Genomic DNA, 18909 nt, shown 5'->3' with positions numbered 1-18909 from the left:
GTTTTAAAGAGCTTACTCTTGTCAAAAGTATTGACTTTAATATGTGTTTTGTTTGTTTCTAAAGTTGAAGAAAATCTACAAAGTACTATTTCTGTGAGTCAAGTTAAAGAAGAACCCAGTGAAACAACATTATCTGAGCAAGCAAATAGTATCTTGGACAGAAATACCTCATCCATGGTTTAAGTTTCTCAAGACTTTTTAAGACTTAAAATATTGAAGAATACAGCTGTCTTGGAAATGAAAGTAGATAGTACCAAAATGGTGTCATTCTTCACAGTGGCATTATAAAGAGTTTATTTTAGATTAGTTCTCATGGATACCGTCATATAAAACTGATAATGATTTGTGCCATTTCAAAGTCATTATGTTACCTTACAGAGTTCTTCTTTTCAGTTTTAAGTAGATCTGTTATTTCTAAATTGTCTGATTTAACCCATATTTCAGAAAGTAGGCTAAAATGAATGATTTGCAAAGATTTGGTGCCAATGTAAATATTTCTCCTACTCCTCTCATCGAAAGTCTAATCTGATTCTGGTGCTTCATAGCAGACAAAAACATGTTCTTACATACGTCAGTCATAAAACAGGCTTTTTCCCACCTTTTTTCCTTTTTTATTTTTTAAAAGAAACAAGATGCCAGGGCTTAAATTGCTAAAGGAGAAAAATGGCTTTTATAAATATAAGGAAGAAAATTACATTCCAAGGCTAAAAAAAAATATGGGTGATAAATGAAATTTATTGCAAACATGAAATATAATGGGCCTCATTTGTTAAAAATCATTTTTAACATAAATTATTTTCTCTTGGGTTGCAATCTGTTTCACCTGGAAAGAAACACAGTGGTTTCTTCATTATGACTACTAACCACCAGTCACTTCTGCTGAAATTTGGCTGTATTTCAGCTACTTCCCTTTAACTTTTTGCACTTCCAGTTACAAAGAGCTTGTTAATTAAGAGTTTTCAGAGGGATACTTGGAATATTCTAAGTATAGAGAATCTTATATCCTTAAGTAACTTGAATTACACAGAAAAGCAATAGAAGTACATGTAGCATATATAAATACTGTCCTTATAGCTTAAACACTACCATCAATGGAATTAGAGAACTATTAAGAACACAAAAAGGTCCCCAGAGTTTACAGGCAATTTACAAAGCTTTTAAAAATGATCTCAGAGGATTTTTTTATATTACATTCAAAGTCCAGACTATGTTGAAAAAAATGGGCATATATTTACATTTCTTTTCCATGCCAAACAAAATTCTTCATAGATAGACTGGCATTTAGAACTAAGGTATTTCCATTAAAATATTTATGCATAAAATTTATTGTTATTTATAGTAGTAAAATGTATTGATCTTTTGCATTTGTTCATTAAATTATTAATATTTGCTTCAAATGCTAAGTATCATAGTAGCATTTTCAATATAAGCCCCTGTTTTTTTAGTATATTGCTAAGCCAGAAAAGTCAAGTATAGTTGTCAGGAATTCAGCTTAATTACATTTTTTTATTTTAAAAATTATAAAGAAGGATTTATCAGTGTTAGATTTTAAAGATCCAGAATTTTCACAAAGACAATGCAAAATGATGTTTGATGTTAATATTTTGACTACTCTGAATCACTTTTTTTTCTTTTTTCTTTTTTTTTGCGGGGCAGTGAGGGCTAAGTGACTTGCCCAGGGTCACACGGCTAGTAAGTGTCAAGTGTTTGAGGTCGGATTTGAACTCAGGTCCTCCTGAATCCAGGTCCAGCACTTTATCCACTGCGCCACCTAGCTGCCCCCACTTTTTGTTTTTCTAAAGTGATTAAGCAAAGTCATGAAGGATTCTCATCCTTAATCCATTTCAGTTATTTTAGCATCTGTCTATATTTGGAGAGTTCTTTCATTCCAGGTGGATGAAGAAAAGCCTGTATCTTAATTATTAATGTTTTTATTTTTTATATTTAATTTCATACTCTTGGTATTATTTAATGTAAAATTTAATTTTTAGTTAAATCTAAAACTTTTTTAGTAACAAATATTTTCTTTCCTGAGGAATGAAAATATTTAATGGAGGCATTCACAATGGCTCCAACTCTGGCAGATCTAATTATGTTAAGTCTTTGTTATACTTGATAAATTTTTTTGTTAAGTCTACTGATAATTTGCCTTAAACTTAAATTTCTCCTAAAGTTTGTAGTATCTTGCCTAAAACCAATGAGTAAATTTGTTGAGTTGTCCATATTAATTTCAAATTTAGGGATATGAAGACCAAAAAAAAAATACTTTTACTTTCCATTGCTGCCTCTCAAACTAGTATTTTGTTACTCTTTTCCTTAAGATTTCAAATTAGTAAATCTCAGTCTTACTTTTATTAATGATAGAAATTAGTGATTTCACATTTTCAGTGTTTCTTTTGGTGCTTTTCCTTTCCATTTAGTTATTGAATTGCTTAGTGAAATGCTAATTAATTAAGAAGCATATCTTGTTCTGTTACTTTATGCTAAAGCGATGTCAGAGAACATAAACCTTAACTCTTTTTTTTTTTTTTTTGGCAAGGCAATGGGGGTTAAGTGACTTGCCCAGGATCACACAGCTAGTAAGTGTCAAGTGTCTGAGACCAGATTTGAACTCAGGTACTCCTGAATTCAGGGCCAGTGTTTTATCCACTGCGCCACCTAGCTGCCCCCAACCTTAACTCTTAATCAGAAGAGATTTTTATATAAAGATTCCTCTTATCTCATTTTGCTGAATCTCTGCTTTTTATTATTAGAACAGAAAGGAATAGTATATCCTGAAAACAAATACAAAAGGATGCTTAAATACTTGATTTTACATTCTTTTAGTTTTATAGGTAGACACTGGAAGTAACAATATTTTCATCTGGGTCTTTCATTGAGTAGTTCTTCCAAAAGTGACTGCCATCCAAGTTCTAGAAACTTAATATTCTTTGTCCTCCAAGTGCATGCTCAGGTTATATCAGTGTTGTCTTTAAAGGTGCCTAGGCTTTTGTTATTTTTTTTTAAGTGTTTACATATTTTGTCTTAGATTTGTTTCAAGGCATGTATTGAATTTGTCATAAGGATATAACATTTTTTATAACCACACAGTTGGCATTCTCCTAATTGCAATATAGCAAAGTTTTACATGTTCTCTTATGTGTGATATATGATAAGGTAGACCCAGGTAGTGAGGTTGTGCATTTAAAATGAGCAGGTGAGGATTTAGAATTGATATTTGGGCAAATTTCTGAACTATTGACTAATTATCGTTATACTATTTATATTCCAAGTCACCAAATTTTTTTCAAGCCTCACTGTAAGTCAGTCGTGGTTTAACAACTACAATTTTCTTCAATGTCAGTTTCCCATAAAGACAGTATCTTTAAAACAAAAGGCTTATGCATGTAAAAATTGTTGACTAAAATGCAGGAAAGCAATAGAAAACATGGGTCCCTTATTCTGGTCTTGACTAGCATTTTTAGTATTAAACCAAACATCCAAGTTTTCTCTTTATATGCTGTAGAGACATGCTTAATCATGTGGATATGAAAAATGTTGTTTAACTTGTATAAAGTTTAAAAAGAGATAAAGTGTATATTTACTGTAACTTAATGTATAGTGTTCTTGTTACAGTGTAATTTTTTTTAAACTCAAACCAAAAAAAGCCTTTTTTTAAAAACTTGTTATAAAAATTTTTATATTTCCCTTGGAGATTGAGGTGCTTTTTGTTTATTTTGATGCTATAAAATAAACATCTTGTTACCTGACTACTTTGATAGTGAAGCATATGTTCTGTTTGGAATTTGAAAGTGCTTAATAAAGCACAACAAGAAGACACTGAAATAGCTTAAACCTCTGTTACCATAACAACCATTGACATTTAAAAGAATGTCTCTAAAGATGTGGAAAGGATCATTTGTATGTGGGTCTACTAGTTTTGCTTATTTCTTCTTTCACTCTCTTTCCTTTTCTTTATTTTCTTCACTCTTCCTTTTACTTCACTGTCATTCTCAGTGGGGGTAGAAGTCTTTCTAATACCAGCAGGTATGCCAGATTAATTTAAAGGTCCAAGAGCCTTCCACTATAGACTGTAATGTTTACGATTATTAACAACTTCATTTATGGTAGCCAAGCCTCAGTGCCAGAAGAGTCTACTCCTTTTTCACTTGAGTAGAAAATCACAGACTTTCAGAATTAAAAAAGATTTCAGAGGTTACCTAATCCCACCTGGCCCTGGTCAGTAATTCCCTCTACCACATCCCTCAAAAAAAGTCATCCAGTTACCACTTGAAAATTTAAAGTGATAAGGAATGCTCTAGTTCTAGTTTGCCAATGCCCAAAGGCCTCAGATTGATTTGGACTGATTAGATTGACTGAGAGTGATTGACTTCACTGATTAACCAACTTAAAGTTAATTAGATTGAAGCCACACCTGCCTGACTTTGAAGAGGGTATTGTTCTCAATTCATCTCCAAACAGGATCACCCTCAAGTCCAGTGAACCAATTAGCTTGAAGCAGTGTGTAAGGACTGCCTTTTCCTGGGATGCAGGAAGGGGCGTGGACACAGTTTGGGGCTCAAACTGGTTGTTGGTGGGTGAAGTTGAGGATGCTAGGTTAGATAGGTCTTTTCCTGGCTTTCTGACCCAGGTGTTCTCTTTTTTCACTAATAAATGCTTAATGCCAAACTAGGTGTTAAAGCTTCTAATTTATAAGTAAACCCTAGCTAGTTTTCCCTACACTTGGGACAGGAATAAGGCGACTACACATTAGATTTTACTCATCACAGTGCCCAAATAGCCCATTCTACATTTGAATGGCTCTTATTATAAAGTTTTTCTTTGCATTGAGTTAAAGTCTTTGTCAGTACAACTTTTAATTATTGCTCCTAATTCGGTCTCTCTGGGGTCAAGCAGAATAGTTCTGACGTTCTGTCTTGATGACTGCCCTTCAGATACTTGAAAGTGGCTCTCTAGTCCCCTAACCACCTATTCATATCTGAGCCAAATATCCCCAGGTAAATCAACTGTTTATCCTATAACATGGTCTCCAGGCTTCTCACCAACTTAGCAGTATGGTTAAGATGAACATTTTCAGCAATTTTTATTATTCATTGCATTAGATGGTGACATTTTTACTTTGCAGAAGAATTTACTTCAGTTCTCTGATGGCAGCAGTTATGACCATTCATTAAAACAGTGATAGGAGAAAATGAAAGAAGAAATGTCCTTTTTTTTTCTAGGTAATTTTGGCTTTACACACAGAAATGATCATAAATTGGATCTAATTTTGTAGTATGGGAAGGTAAAAAAGTTTCAACTGTTAGGTTTTTCCTCTTATCCAGGATAAAAAAAAAAGACTCATTGAGACAAAACCCTCTTAAACTAATCTCCCATGGAATTCATTGGATTCAGTTCAATTCGATAAATATTTTTGAAATCCTTTAATATGCCAAGTACTGTTCACGTGCTGGGGATGCAAGCATAAAAGTGAAATAGTCCCTCTCTCCGAAGACCATCCATTTTCCGGATCCAGACAGTCCTGGAGTCTTAGATTAGATAATATTATTGACTTGGGTAATTAAGCATTATTACTATTTGTTATCAACGACTATTGATAAATGCTAATTTACGTGTGCATCCTTCTAGGTTCTGTGATGATTTCTAACAATTGAAATATCCAGAAGGCTGGAGTAAAGGTAATTGGTATTGTGTAATTTAAGATTCTAAATGTGGATTCTAATCTGTTCCCCCAGTTTTGGGGGAAACTGACTAAAATCACTGATAGAACGAGTTTAGGTTTTTAAGGGTTTATTGAAAAATAGAAAGAAAAAGATTGAGAACAGAATTCCAACAGCCTGGCATTCCTATCTTTCCTCAAATTTCCTGTGAAGTCCTCTGCCGCCACCACCATCAAGTCAGGAACCCAAAAGAGAGAGCGCTCTCTGCACAGGCTCTCTTTCCTCCTTCCTGTCTCCTCCCAGAAAATAGGAGGCTCCTCAAGTTGATTGGCTAGTATCCTTGATAGACAGCACCCATGAGCAAACATCACTTCCTGACGCCAAGGAAAAGCCACATGGCCTTGCCCTCTGAGGCATTCTCCTCATGATGGAGCTTTCCTATAGTAAGTCTCCAGTAGGTGGCGTCATTCCAATCATTACAGTATCTTGTTGAAAATGTGACATAGCATAAATGATTTTAGGATCTTTTGTTGTAAGAGGGGTAGCATATTCCAAAATATCCATGAGTAGGGGCGTTTGAGTCAGTAAGTCACTAGCTAAGTGGTGAGCTACACTTTGCCCTGATACCTGACCAGGTAAGAGTACATCTCATCATCAGAGACTTTTAAGTATTAAGAGTTGTTGAAAGCTATTATAACGATGTTTACAAAAAGTCTTTTCAGATTGGATAAGTAAGTCTAACCACATCTTGTGGATCCTTAGTAAAATATCAAACTCATTCTGGAACTGAGAAGCTTGGGTGAGCAGCAAGTTAGGAGAGTATTCCAACCAAACCTCTGAAAAGGATTTGCTTTGGGTTGGAGGAGAGTGCCTCCCCCTTGGCTAGGAGCTTTGAAGGAGCAAGAGGTATTTTGGTCTTCCCATCTTCCCATCAGTGTCCTAGCTGCATCCCCAGATGACCTGATGGCATTGTTTGCATCAAGATTGGGTAAGATGAGATAAGGCAGATGCAAGTTTCTAAGAAGAACCCAGCAGAAAAGCAATACCACACTTAAAGGGAGCATCTTGAAGGCTCCAGTTAAAAAACTTCAAGGAGCTACAAGTTACCTCTAACACACTTCTAAACATTATCCCAATTTCCCCTGGATGCTAGAAACTTGTAGGAAGAATTTTGTGGGGATTATTTTATACCAACCTTTCCTAGAATACCACCTTAGTAAATATCCAGCTCTAAAAGCTAATTAAGTCAGCTGGCTGCTTTTAGTTGATAATCTTAAGAAGCTCACTGGTAGAGATTCATAAACTATAGTACTAGAAGGCTAATCCCCAAACTCTCAGGGCTACCCTTAAAATCCTGAAGGGACCCGTAATGTCTGTGTCCTGTGGTTCTAATTCATCAGTGTGAGTAGGAGTTTTACATGTGCTTTATATTTCAAATTTTATCCTTTGTAACACAGACCATCCTGGCCTTTACCACTGGAAGGCCAGGTAGGTTAGATCTCACGGTGTCCCTCATTGTTATCTAGTACCCTTAAGGGAGTTAGGGATATATCTATGTTCTCTGTCATTGAATCCAGACCCCACCAATGTGTTCCCCAATTGTAGGGGGGGTAGTCCCCTGTACCCCAGGTCTATTTAGGCACTAACAAATTAGCTTTTACACACAAATACTTACTTCAAATGGTTATTTACTCCCCCAACATATGGGAGGCATAATTCCTCTCCCCTTTGTACCCCTTGAGTCTCTGAGGAGGAAAAGGGGATTAGATTCATAGTTTATCTCAACCCATAGGGCATAGCCCCAGTTTCAAATGTAAAACCCTTCACAGCTCATGTCCCAGGCACCCTGGCTTCTCAGAGTTTCCAGGCTAGACTATTTGTCTGCACCATCCCACCTGCACTGACTCCATGGTTGCCATGGCTCAAACTCCTGGTCCTGTGGGAATCACTCTTGGCCCCTGAACCTGAGGAGGACAAACATAAAACAGAAATAAATACCCCCAGGCCCATTTCTCAGAGGATTAAATAGGGAGAGCAGGGGAAGCACCTCCTTCCCTGGTTCAGTTCATGGCACCCATGCTGTGGATGAACTGGAATCTTCACCCTTTGGATGCAGCAGAGAAAAATAGCAGACAAGGGCAGCAGAACAAGTGGTAGAAAATGAGAGACCCCTCAGTCTCACCAGGTTTAAAGATGTAGGCAGACAATCAAAGGAGGCGTGTTGTTATTCAGCCATTTTCAGGCATGTCCAACTCTTCGTTACTCCATTTGGGGTTTTCTTGGCAAAGATACTGAAGTGCTTTGCCATTTCCTTCTACAGCTCATTTTATACATGAGGATACTAAGGCAAATAGCATGAAGTACTCAGGATCACACAGCTAGTATATGAGACCAGATCTGAACTCAGGTCTTCCTGACTCTGGGCTCAGCACCCTATTCACTGTGCCTCCTAGCCGCATTATGCATACTGGGCATTCCCAAAGGCCCTTTAAGGTCATCTCCATATTGCCTGTACTGGGCATACCCCGTATGTCCAGGTGGTACTTCCTTTTATTGATGTGGTTTTTTTATTCCACATTTATTTCAGTTATATGCCTCCTCCTCCTCTGTTTGTCCTCCACTGATGTTTTAACTTGCAAGTGGATTGGGTTTAAGTGAGGCAGGGCTGTGCAAAGTCATCAGCCTCACTTTCTCCTCCAGGGTCATCTTAGTCCAGTGGCAAGAAATAGGTCAGGATGTCTAGAGATGACCCCAGATGTGGTGGGAGACCTTGGCCTTTTTAAGGAAGGTCTTCCCCAGGTCTCAGTTTGTTTGAGGCAACACCCATTTGGTGATTTAAGGCTAGGTAAGAAATAAGGCAAAAGATGGTTTAGTTTTTCTTCCCTCCCAAAAAAAATTTTTTTAAAGAGGGGAAAAAAGCAGTTCAATAAAACTAAACCACACACCAAATATATCTGACAAGGTATACAATTTTCCACAGCCTCTAAAATGTTTTTTTATCATAAAAGTATTTTATTATTTTCTAGTGACATATAGAGATAGTTTTCAACATTTGTTTTTATAAGATTTCTAATTTTTCTCCATTCCTCTCCTCCCTCCCCCCTTCCCAAGACAGCAGGCAATCCAATATAGGTTATATATGTACAATCACATTAAATATATTTCTGCATTAGTCATGTTGTGAAAAAAGAATCAGAGCAAAAGGGAAAAACCTCAACAAAGAAAAAGAAAAAAAGTAGAAATAGTATGGTTCGATCTGCATCTAGATTCCACAGTTCTTTTTTTCTGGGTTAGGAGAACATTTTCCATCATGAGTCCTTTAGAACTGTGATGTTTAAAATCTAAATTGTGGTTGCCAAAAATTAAAAGGCTTCAGTACCAGTCTTTGGGCATTAAACATTTATTAGAACATACAGATATTTACAAAGAGTTCAGAAGGTTATGAAAAAGAAGTCCTACCTAGCCTAGAGTTCCAGCTTGGTTGGGTTCTTCCTAAAGTCCTCCTCCACAAGCCTGCTTTAATCAGGAACTCCTCAACGAGCCTGTCTTAATCAGGAACTCCTTCCCCAGCCTGTTTTAATCAGCATTCTTCAGCAAGCTGTTTGTGGAAGCTTTTTTATAGATCTGGAACTGAGGCGGTCCTTACACACTGCTTCAAGGTGATTGGTTGGCGTCATCCAAATCCATTGTCTTTGAAGGTATTCTCATTAAGGGATAGCCAGGTGTGATTACAATCCAATTAACTTGAAGTAGGCTTAATCAGCAGTCAATCACTCTCACTTGATTCAATCAGTCTTGATTAATCTCCAGGTGGGTCTTTGAGTATCTGCTAAATCCCATTATTTCATCACATTCCCCCCTTTGTTTCTTCTAGGAACAGGTGTTCCTTGATGAAACAGTAAAAAATAATTAAGTCTTTGGAAGTCTTTTCTAAGTTCTCTTGTCTTCTTGGAGTGGTAAGATGTCATCAGGAGGAAGCTGGATTCTGGTCTGGAAAGCTGGATTCTTCTTCTTTAACTGTTTGAATTGCTGGATTTTTTACTAAACCTTAGCATAGCATTGTCACTGATCAAATTTAATACATTCCATTACATTCCCTCCTTTATATAATAGAGGGTTGAGGTAGTTATGCAATCTATAACACTTCTTACCACCACGTGTCTGGATCAAAGCCAAATTTAGTAATGTATTCATGACACCTGAAAATGTTATGGAAAGGTTATCATACCATATCTCATGGTTTTGAGACATCCAGTAATTGTTCTAGGCCACAGGTGGATGGATTCTGACTATGCCATCAGACTTAGTGAAATAAAAAGAAAACTTTTAGAAGGGAGAGAGGAAGAAACTGGACTGCATCCAGCAATTGTGGTCTATATAGTTGCCATCATAAGCAAACCATAGACTTACATGTACCTGTCTCTCCTCTTGTTGTACATATATTCTCTACAGGGCATATATCAAACTCATTGTAAGAGTAGTTAGTCTCTGAGATGATAAGTTTCCATAATTCATAAATCTCATATTAATTTCACCAAAGACAGTATGATGGTAAAAATGCATGTTATGCTGCATAACTGATGATGTACTTGTAATATATAATAATTCCAAACCACAGTATACATAGTCACAATGACATGTAAATGATAAATGAATGTAAATGATTGATAATATTAGACATTATTACATAATCTTCTTTTGCTCTTTAGTGTCTACTTGAGTTTTATCTGAAATTTCTTTACCTATGAACGGTGCAGGCTTTACATGAGAACAATGAATCCAAGAGTCTTTTTCACCAATTTTAATGGCAGTAGGAGTTGTCAGTAATACCTGAAAAGGTCCCTCCCAAGCAGGCTGTGTTCCACTGGTTCTCTGAAAATTCTTTACATATATTTTGTCTCCTGGATTTAAATCATGCAAGGAAAAATCTAAAGGACCAGCCTGGACCACAGCTCCTGCCTCATGGAATTCACGTAGTCTAGACTGTAATTCCTGTATATAGGAGGCAACAGAAGTATCACCTCCCACCAGTGATGTATAAACTGGGGAAAAAGTTTTAGCCTGGATAGGAGGGTGACCAAAAAGCATTTCATAAGGAGATATATGAAGTTCTCCTCTTGGTCTACTGCGTAGATAGAATAATGCCAATGGTAGAACATCAGGCCATTTCAAATGGGTTTCAGTACATAATTTGCTAATCATACTCTTAAGCTCTTTATTCATACGTTCAACCTGGCCTGAACTTTGTGGGTGGTAGGGTGTGTGAAATTTTGGAGTTACTCCCAAGAAAGAATAGATTTGGGATAAGACTGAATCAGTAAAATGTGTGCCTTTGTCAGAATCAATGCGGGCTGGTGGACCAAAAGGAGGTACTATCTCTTTAAGAAGAGTTTTGGCAACAAAGGCAGCTGTGGCTCCGGGGCTGGGAAATGCCTCCACCCACCGAGTGAGCTGACCAACTATAACAAGGCAAAATTTATAATGTCCTGCTTTTGGCATTGTAATATAGTCAATTTGTAAGTGCTCAAAGGGTGTATATGCTAGAGGACGCCCTCCATAAGCTTTGGCTTTAAAAGCATACTGATTATAAGATTGACATGTGGAGCAGCTCGAGCAGATTCGAGATGCTATATTAGTCACACCAGGTGCTATCCAGGTTCTCTTAATAGAGTCTATGATGCCTTGTGTACCAAAATGGCCTTTTCTGTGAACAGAGAGGCATACCTGGTGGTACAGAACTATCTTGGACCATAAAAGTTTTTTTTTTTAATTCCACCATTGCAACCAGCAGAATTTTAAAATCATTTTCAATTTAGAAAATCCACAAATCTGGCCACTTAACAGTATTTTATAGCCAGTCTTTTCATCATTGACAAGAATTGGGTTTTGAAAATTTTAATCATTCAACAGTTATCAAAAGAAGATTAATAGCCATTTAAAAGGAAACATTAAATCAATAATAATGAGAGAAATGGAAACCAAAACAACTCTGAGATTCTATTTTATACAACAAATCAGAGTATCTGCAGAAACACAGGCACACTAATACACTGTTTTTAAACAATTTAAAATTTGTATTCATTTGAACAGCAAGAGAAAAATCAGCATTTCCATATACATAACAACAGAAAAAAGATGGTTGATTATTAATCTGTAAAGGTCTACTATATATTGCTGATTTTTACTTTCAAAGCTTGTTTATGTTCCCTTCTGAACTTCCTTCTTTCTTCTTCAAAATAATTATCAGAATGAGTCACAAAAACAGCTAAAAGTAAAGCCTCAAAATACAAATTGGAACAAGTCCACTAAGAATTCCTGGAAGAGTAAAAGAAAGAAATAAGAATGGCAGAGGAAAAATTGGGAAAAAAAGAAATGAGAGTGGTGCAAGAAAATTAAAAGAATTATCAGTTTAGTAAAAGGGGTACAAAAAAAAAGTTGAAGAAAAGAATTCCTTAAACAGCAGAATTGGCCAAATGGAAAAAGAGGTACAAAGATTCACTGAAGAAAAGGAACATTGGAGTTTGAATAGGGAGATGACATGATCAGATTTGTACTTTATGAAGATTAATGACAGTGGACTGGAAGATGAACCAGAGTGGGAAGAGACTTGAGGGAGGAAGATCAACCAGTAGGCTAGCACACATAAATTTCATCTCTGTTCATAATGGCTTTTTCCCTTATGGTCATCCAGAGTACTATAAAATTAGTGACCATGAAATGATAAATCTTGTTGCCTTTGGATGCATGATGAGGCTAACTCTACCAAATCCTTTATTTCTTCAAAGAGAATGTATGAGCCATCATTTAGTTTAGATGCAAGTTCTTTTACCTCTTGGTTTAATTTTTTTTTGGTGGGGGCAGGGCAGTGAGGGTTAAGTGACTTGCCCAGGGTCAGACAGCTAGTAAGTGTCAAGTGTGTGAGGCCGGATTGGAACTCAGGTCCTCCTGACTCCAGGGCCAGTGCTTTATCCACTGTGCCACCTAGCTGCCCCTCTTGGTTTCATTTTTGTGAAAATATCAATACAGATGAAGTTCAGTTCTAATTATAGGTCAATTTATGGGTAATTGAACAAAGACCTTTCCATGCTGTTAATGTTGACAGATGGTCTCAGAACATGTGTATTCTACCATTTCACCATTATTTCTCTGATTGGACTGTGACATTTTTCTCTGTGAGTTACAATGGTTACTAAATAATTTTTTTAAGTAAAAGAAGAATAAATAATTGAAAAAGATGATGTGGTTTGATAGGTAGAGCTAGTGATAAAAACATGTAACAGAAAAAGGAGGTTTAGGGAAATTATAGAATAAATGTAATGTCAATCAAAATTCAAATGGGATACTTCAAAGAATTAGATAACATTTATGAGAAAGAAAAATGAATTAAAATTTCAAAGGTAATTATTGGGAAAAGAAGAGAAGCAGGGTTTTGCTAGAGCCAAATGAATTGGCTTTGTTGTTAAATTTTCACTGTGAGCATTTACACTTCAGAAATCAGCAAACACTACAAATCAGGGCTTGGTGTATTGTTTTATTGATTATGTAGTCTGAAGAAAATGATGAAGAAAATGTGAATAATGCAAATTAAATTTAAAAGTATGTCCTACGGTTTTTTTTAGAGAACTGCATGTTAAATGTTTACCAGGACATCTCTGATAAGAGAAGGAACAGGAACTTGTACTTCCATACTGCAAATCATGCTATGATTATCAAAACTATCTAATGCTAAATAGAAAAAAATATCATAATCTAGAACTAAAACAATTCTTAAAAATAAACTGATCTAGGGGGCGGCTAGGTGGCGCAGTGGATAAAGCACCGGCCCTGGATTCAGGAGTACCTGAGTTCAAATCCGGCCTCTGACACTTAGCTGTGTGACCCTGGGCAAGTCACTTAACCCCAGTTGCCTCACTAAAAAACAAATAAATAAACGGATCTTTAAAAATATCATAATCTAGAACTAAAACAATTCTTAAAAATAAACTGATCAGGGTCAGCTAGGTGGCACAGTGGATAGAGCACTGGCCCTGGATTCAGGAGAACCCCCATTGCCTCATCAAAAAAAACAAAAAAAATGTAATTGGAAAAGACTGTCTATTTTTATCCCCATTGCCCGGCAAAAAAAAAAAAAAAGAAAGAAAGAAAGAAAGTGAGTGTGCATAGGGATTATGCATGATGGAGCAAAAAGGCCTACAAATGGGGAATTTGTATGGAAGAGTGGTTCATACCTCTGACAGTAAAAAATATCTTTTGCTGATGTTGTGATATTCTCAGGCTTGCTAGGTCTGCTCCTCATTGAGCATGACCTGCTCCTAGTGGGACATAGTAATAATAATGGTGATAGCTAATATTTATATAGCACCTACTTTGTGCCTGGCACTGTACAAAGTGCTTTACACAAATATATGTGATCCTCACAACAACCCTGGGAGTTGTTATCCCCTTTTTTATTAACCCCATTTTCACAGATGAGGAAACTGAGGCAAAGAGAGGTTAAATGACTTGCCCAGGGTCCCAGAGCTAGTAAATGTCTAAGGCTGCATTTGAAACTAAGGAAGATGAGTCTTCCTGACTCCTGGCCCAACACACTATCCACTGTTCTATCTAGTTGCACTATAAGGTCTACCTTTCTGGGCTTTCAGTCAGCTAGGGGATAGTGGCCAGAACCTGCCCAGATAAGGGCATTATTTAGTCATAGCTACCACTGGAAGCTAACAAAAGCTGGGTGGAGTGCTCCAGACTAAAATTAGATTTGTCCTTTTGACTCTTACATCTGGAATATTGATCAAAGCCATCTGAATGTTACAGGTAACTACCTTACTTTCTTGGCACAAATTAAGCCCTTAAGAAATACTTTATCTATCTATCTACTTACACTTGTTACCCTTCCCTCTAGATCCTATCTATCAGACTTACTGTAAATGAATTTGAGCCAGGACCAAAGGTCACCCTGGGAAGGTCTGTGTACTCCACCCACCTGGCACACATTCCTGGTTTTATTATGCACATTTATCAACAATAAAGCCTAATTCCTTTGGAACATTACTAGATTTTGGCCAGCAAAAGTCTCCTTGCACTGTTTTGTATTTAAGAAATGGAATGTCAGGTTTTTTCCCTTTTACTGAAAGTGCTGATGCTCTTGTTTGACAAACTTAAAATTTTCTGTCCACACAAATCTACCTTGGGTAGGTAGAAGCAGAACTTTTCAGTTTGCTATTTCTACAGTTCTTCATTGCTGTTTTCAATTCTGCTACTGTCAAATATAAATCTATCAAATTTGTGAAAGTGAAAAAGGGAAGCCTCTCTGAAGAACCAGCAAAGCTCATTGGCCATACAAATTTATAAGCATTAAGTGACTTGCCTAGAGTCACACAGCTAGTAAGTGTCAAGTGTGTGAGATCAAATTTGAACTCAGGTCCTCCTGAATCTAGGACGAGTGCTTTATCCACTGTACCACCTAGCTAATTCCCTACTTATGCCTTTTAAAAAAGACTCCACCTACTTCCACAGCCAGTCTTTCAGTCTTATTTTTCCTTGAGCCTAGCACGTTCCTCTAAAATAGCCTCTCCCAAGCTATGTCTGTCTGTTAAACTCTGCCCTCTGTTGTGAGGCCAGAGAGGTGGTATGGACATTTTTAGCCACTTTGCCATCTTAAGTGAGATTCTGAGATGTTGCACTAAAATACAACTAACCTCAGATTAATTACAATGAACTGTCTTGTTTTGGGAGATCAGGAGATGAAGCCCACATCTCTATCTCTGGAGGACTATAGGTATAGAATGTTGCATCAACTTCCAGACATGGTCCTTTATTGGTTGGTTTTAAATAACTCTTTTTCTTTGGTGCAAAGGTGAATTATTCCTCTCTGAACTCGACTTTTCTCCAGAATGTCACAGCAGCTTTCTCACCATGCTTCTGTGGCCCCTTCCTCTGGTTCTTCCCAGAACCCACATTAAAGAAAATGCGTGTGCCTGACATTCTTTACTCCTTCATTCTTTTCCAAGTTCTATTCTTGACTCTCGAGACTTTTTTCTCTACTGTGCCACAGCAGACTTCTCACCTAGGAAGTTCCTCTGTCCCTTCACCCTTCTTAGGGTTTCACTGCACCTATGGCTTTGTCACCCTGAGAGTTCAGTCCACCCCTTAGCTCCCTTCTTCTGAACTAAACAATTTCCTTTCAGAACCTCCATTTTAAGGAAAAGCCAGGGGGTGGCTAGGTGGTGCAGTGGATAAAGCGCAGGCCCTGGATTCAGGAGTACCTGAGTTCAAATCCGGCCTCAGACACTTAACACTTACTAGCTGTGTGACCCTGGGCAAGTCACTTAACCCCCATTGTCCCGCCAAAAAAAATAAATAAATAAGGAAAAGCCATACCTTCATTCCTCTCCAGACTTCTTTCTTTTCCATTCTTTCACATTGGTACTTTATTCCCACTCCCCTTTTCAGTTTCCTTTTATATATTTTCTTTCTCTGTAAAAATAGGAGCTCCTTGAGCACAGGGACTAACTTTTTGCTTCTATTTGTACTTCCAACATTGAACACAACTCCTGGCACACAGCACTTAATAAATATTTGTAGACTTGAGAAAGGTCTCACCTTCCTCAGCACCACAAACACCAACACCTGACCAACTGCCACTGACAGTTAAACCCAAGAGCCCCCAGACCACCAGTCCAGCTTCTAGCCCAGGGACCTGCCACAGCCGTTACCATCATCCTGGGATGGAGCAACTGGGATGGAGATGTGACTCGGCTAATGTTTGGGTTTTTTTTTTTTCAATCTTATTAGTATTTGGGTTTGTTTTTTTTTCCGGTTACATGTAAAGATAGTTTTCAGGGCAGCTAGGTGGTGCAGTGGATAAAGCACCGGCCCTGGAGTCAGAAGGACCTGAGTTCAAATCTGACCTCAGACACTTAACACTTACTAGCTGTGTGACCTTGGGCAAGTCACTTAACCCCAATTGCCTCACCAAAAAAAAAAAAGGGTAGTTTTCAACATTCATTTTTTTTCTTTTTTTTTTGTGGGGCAATGTTAAGTGACTTGGCCAAGGTCACACAGCTAGTAAGTGTCAAGTGTCTGAGGCCGGATTTGAATTCAGGTCCTCCTGACTCCAGGACCAGTGCTTTATCCACTGCTCCACCTAGCTGCCCCCTCAACATTCATTTTTATAAGATTTTCAGTTCCAAATTTTTCTCTCTCCCTTTCTTCCCTCCCTCCCCACCCCAAGACAGCAAGCAATCTGATATAGGCTATACACACACACACACACACACACACACACACACACACACACACACACACACACACAATCCCATTAAACATATTTCCACATTTTTGGCTAAAGTTTCTGCAGGTGCACCTCCTACTTCTGCAACCAGAATTACTGAAGACCCAGAAATGAAAGTTTTTGACACCAAAATCATTAGTACTACCAAGTGGATCAAAATCAGGAACTCAGTAAATGTACTTTTTAACTATTTCTTGTATGTTGATTTATTCACTTTTAATTTATTCAATGATGAGAGATTTATATAAGATTTTATTCCTTATACACATTTATTTGATTATTTGTTTTTCATGGCTTTAAGTCTATGATAATTTTTTTAAAAACAACAATAAAAATACTACTGGTAAAAATAAAAAGGTAACCAGTGTATATAAAGAATTTTTAAATTGTCAAAATAACTATATCTGATATAATTAATGGTCAGGTTCCAGTTAAAAGTGAATTACATAGGGGGCAGCTAGGTGGCGCAGTGGATAAAGTGCGGGCCCTGGATTCTGGAGTACCTGAGTTCAAATCCGGCCTCAGACACTTGACACTTACTAGCTGTGTGACCCTGGGCAAGTCACTTAACTCCCCATTTCCCCCCCCCAAAAAAAAGTGAATTGCAGGCAAATGTGAACTCAGATTTTGTATCAGTGTATATAGTAGACAACATAATGGACAATTTGGATTATATAAAATTGAAAAGTTCTAAAAACCAATGCAGCTAAAATTAGAAGGGAAGTAGGTAACTAGGGAAAAATCTTTGCACCAAGTTTCCCTGAAAAGGGTCTCATTTCTAAGATCTCTAAGGAATTGATTCAAATTTATATGAATAAGAACCATTCCCCAAATGAAAAATAGTTGGGGCAGCTAGGTGGCGCAGTGGATAGAGCACTGGCCTTGGAGTTGGGAGTACCTGAGTTCAAATCCAGCCTCAGACAATTAACACTTACTAGCTGTGTGACCCTGGGCAAGTCACTTAACCCCAATTGCCTCACTAAAAAAAAAAAATAGTCAAAAGATATTGTGAGATTTAAAATTGGATGCAAGAGCATTAAACTCCCTTTTAACCTTTCCCTTATATATCTCTCCCAGACCAGTAAGTGAAAGAAGCCTCTGAGCTTTAGTTAGAGCTTTTATTGTTTGGGAATTACTTAGCCAACAAAACAAGGTGATGTTGCTTAGAGGGATAGGAAAGTAGAAATACAAATAAATAGTCTTAGATCTAAGCTTAGTCTATATTCCGTATAGAACTCACCAAAAACCCAAGGCCAGCTCTGAGGCTGAGAACCGGGTCAAACACGTGCTGTCACAGAGAACCCGACCGAATCGAACCTGAGTCAGCGTCTGTGTGTGCAGAGCAAGCCAGCAGCGAGGAGAGCAGAAAAAGACCTCATTTCTGTTCTCTCCTTGCCTCTTAAGCTCGCACCCCAGAAGTGGAGTTTAGCAGACACACTGGTGGTTCGTCAGGGTCTCCTCCCTGAAAGGGTAGTCCTTAAAAAAACTGGCATCTTTCAGTTATTGCTAACCAACTGTTAAAAAAAACTTTCACTTTTTTACCACAATATGAACAGATTGTTCTCAAAGGAATATATCCAAACTAACAACAGCCATATGAAAAACATTTCCAAATCACTAATAAATAGACAAATGCAAATTAAAGCAATTCTGAGGTTCTATCTCATACCTATCAGTTTGGTAAAATTGACAAAAAAGAAAATGACAAGTGTTGGTGGAGTTGTGGGAAAATGGGTACAGTAATGCACTGTTTTGATGGAGTGGTGAATTAATAGAGCCATTGTGGAAAGCAATTTGAAATTACACCCCAAATACCTTCTGACCTAACAATATACCTCTTCTAGACCTATGCACAAAGGAGAAAGAAAAGGACCCATGTCTACAAAAACTATTTATTGCAACTCTTTTTGTAAGGGAAAATAGGAAACTATGGGGGTCCCGTCAAGTGGTAAATGTCTGAGC

At 37.4% G+C, this 18909-nt stretch overlaps 1 protein-coding gene across 4 annotated transcripts in view; it reads left to right on the top strand.

The window, feature by feature from the left end:
* CARF (calcium responsive transcription factor) overlaps positions 1–3692 on the top strand; it is a 61010-nt gene extending 57318 nt beyond the window's left edge. For all 4 annotated transcript variants that reach the window (XM_043995595.1, XM_043995594.1, XM_043995596.1 and 1 more), the window contains one exon: positions 65–3692. In XM_043995595.1, the coding sequence (XP_043851530.1) occupies positions 65–183 (119 nt within the window). In that variant the 3' untranslated portion in view covers positions 184–3692. The remainder of the gene's footprint in view (positions 1–64) is intronic.
* The last annotated feature ends 15217 nt before the right edge of the window (positions 3693–18909 follow it).

This window comes from Dromiciops gliroides, chromosome 3 (assembly GCF_019393635.1).
Source record: "Dromiciops gliroides isolate mDroGli1 chromosome 3, mDroGli1.pri, whole genome shotgun sequence".
NCBI lineage: Eukaryota > Metazoa > Chordata > Mammalia > Microbiotheria > Microbiotheriidae > Dromiciops > Dromiciops gliroides.
The sequence above is the reverse complement of the archived record's forward strand: the minus strand, read 5'-3'. Positions and strand labels throughout refer to the sequence as shown.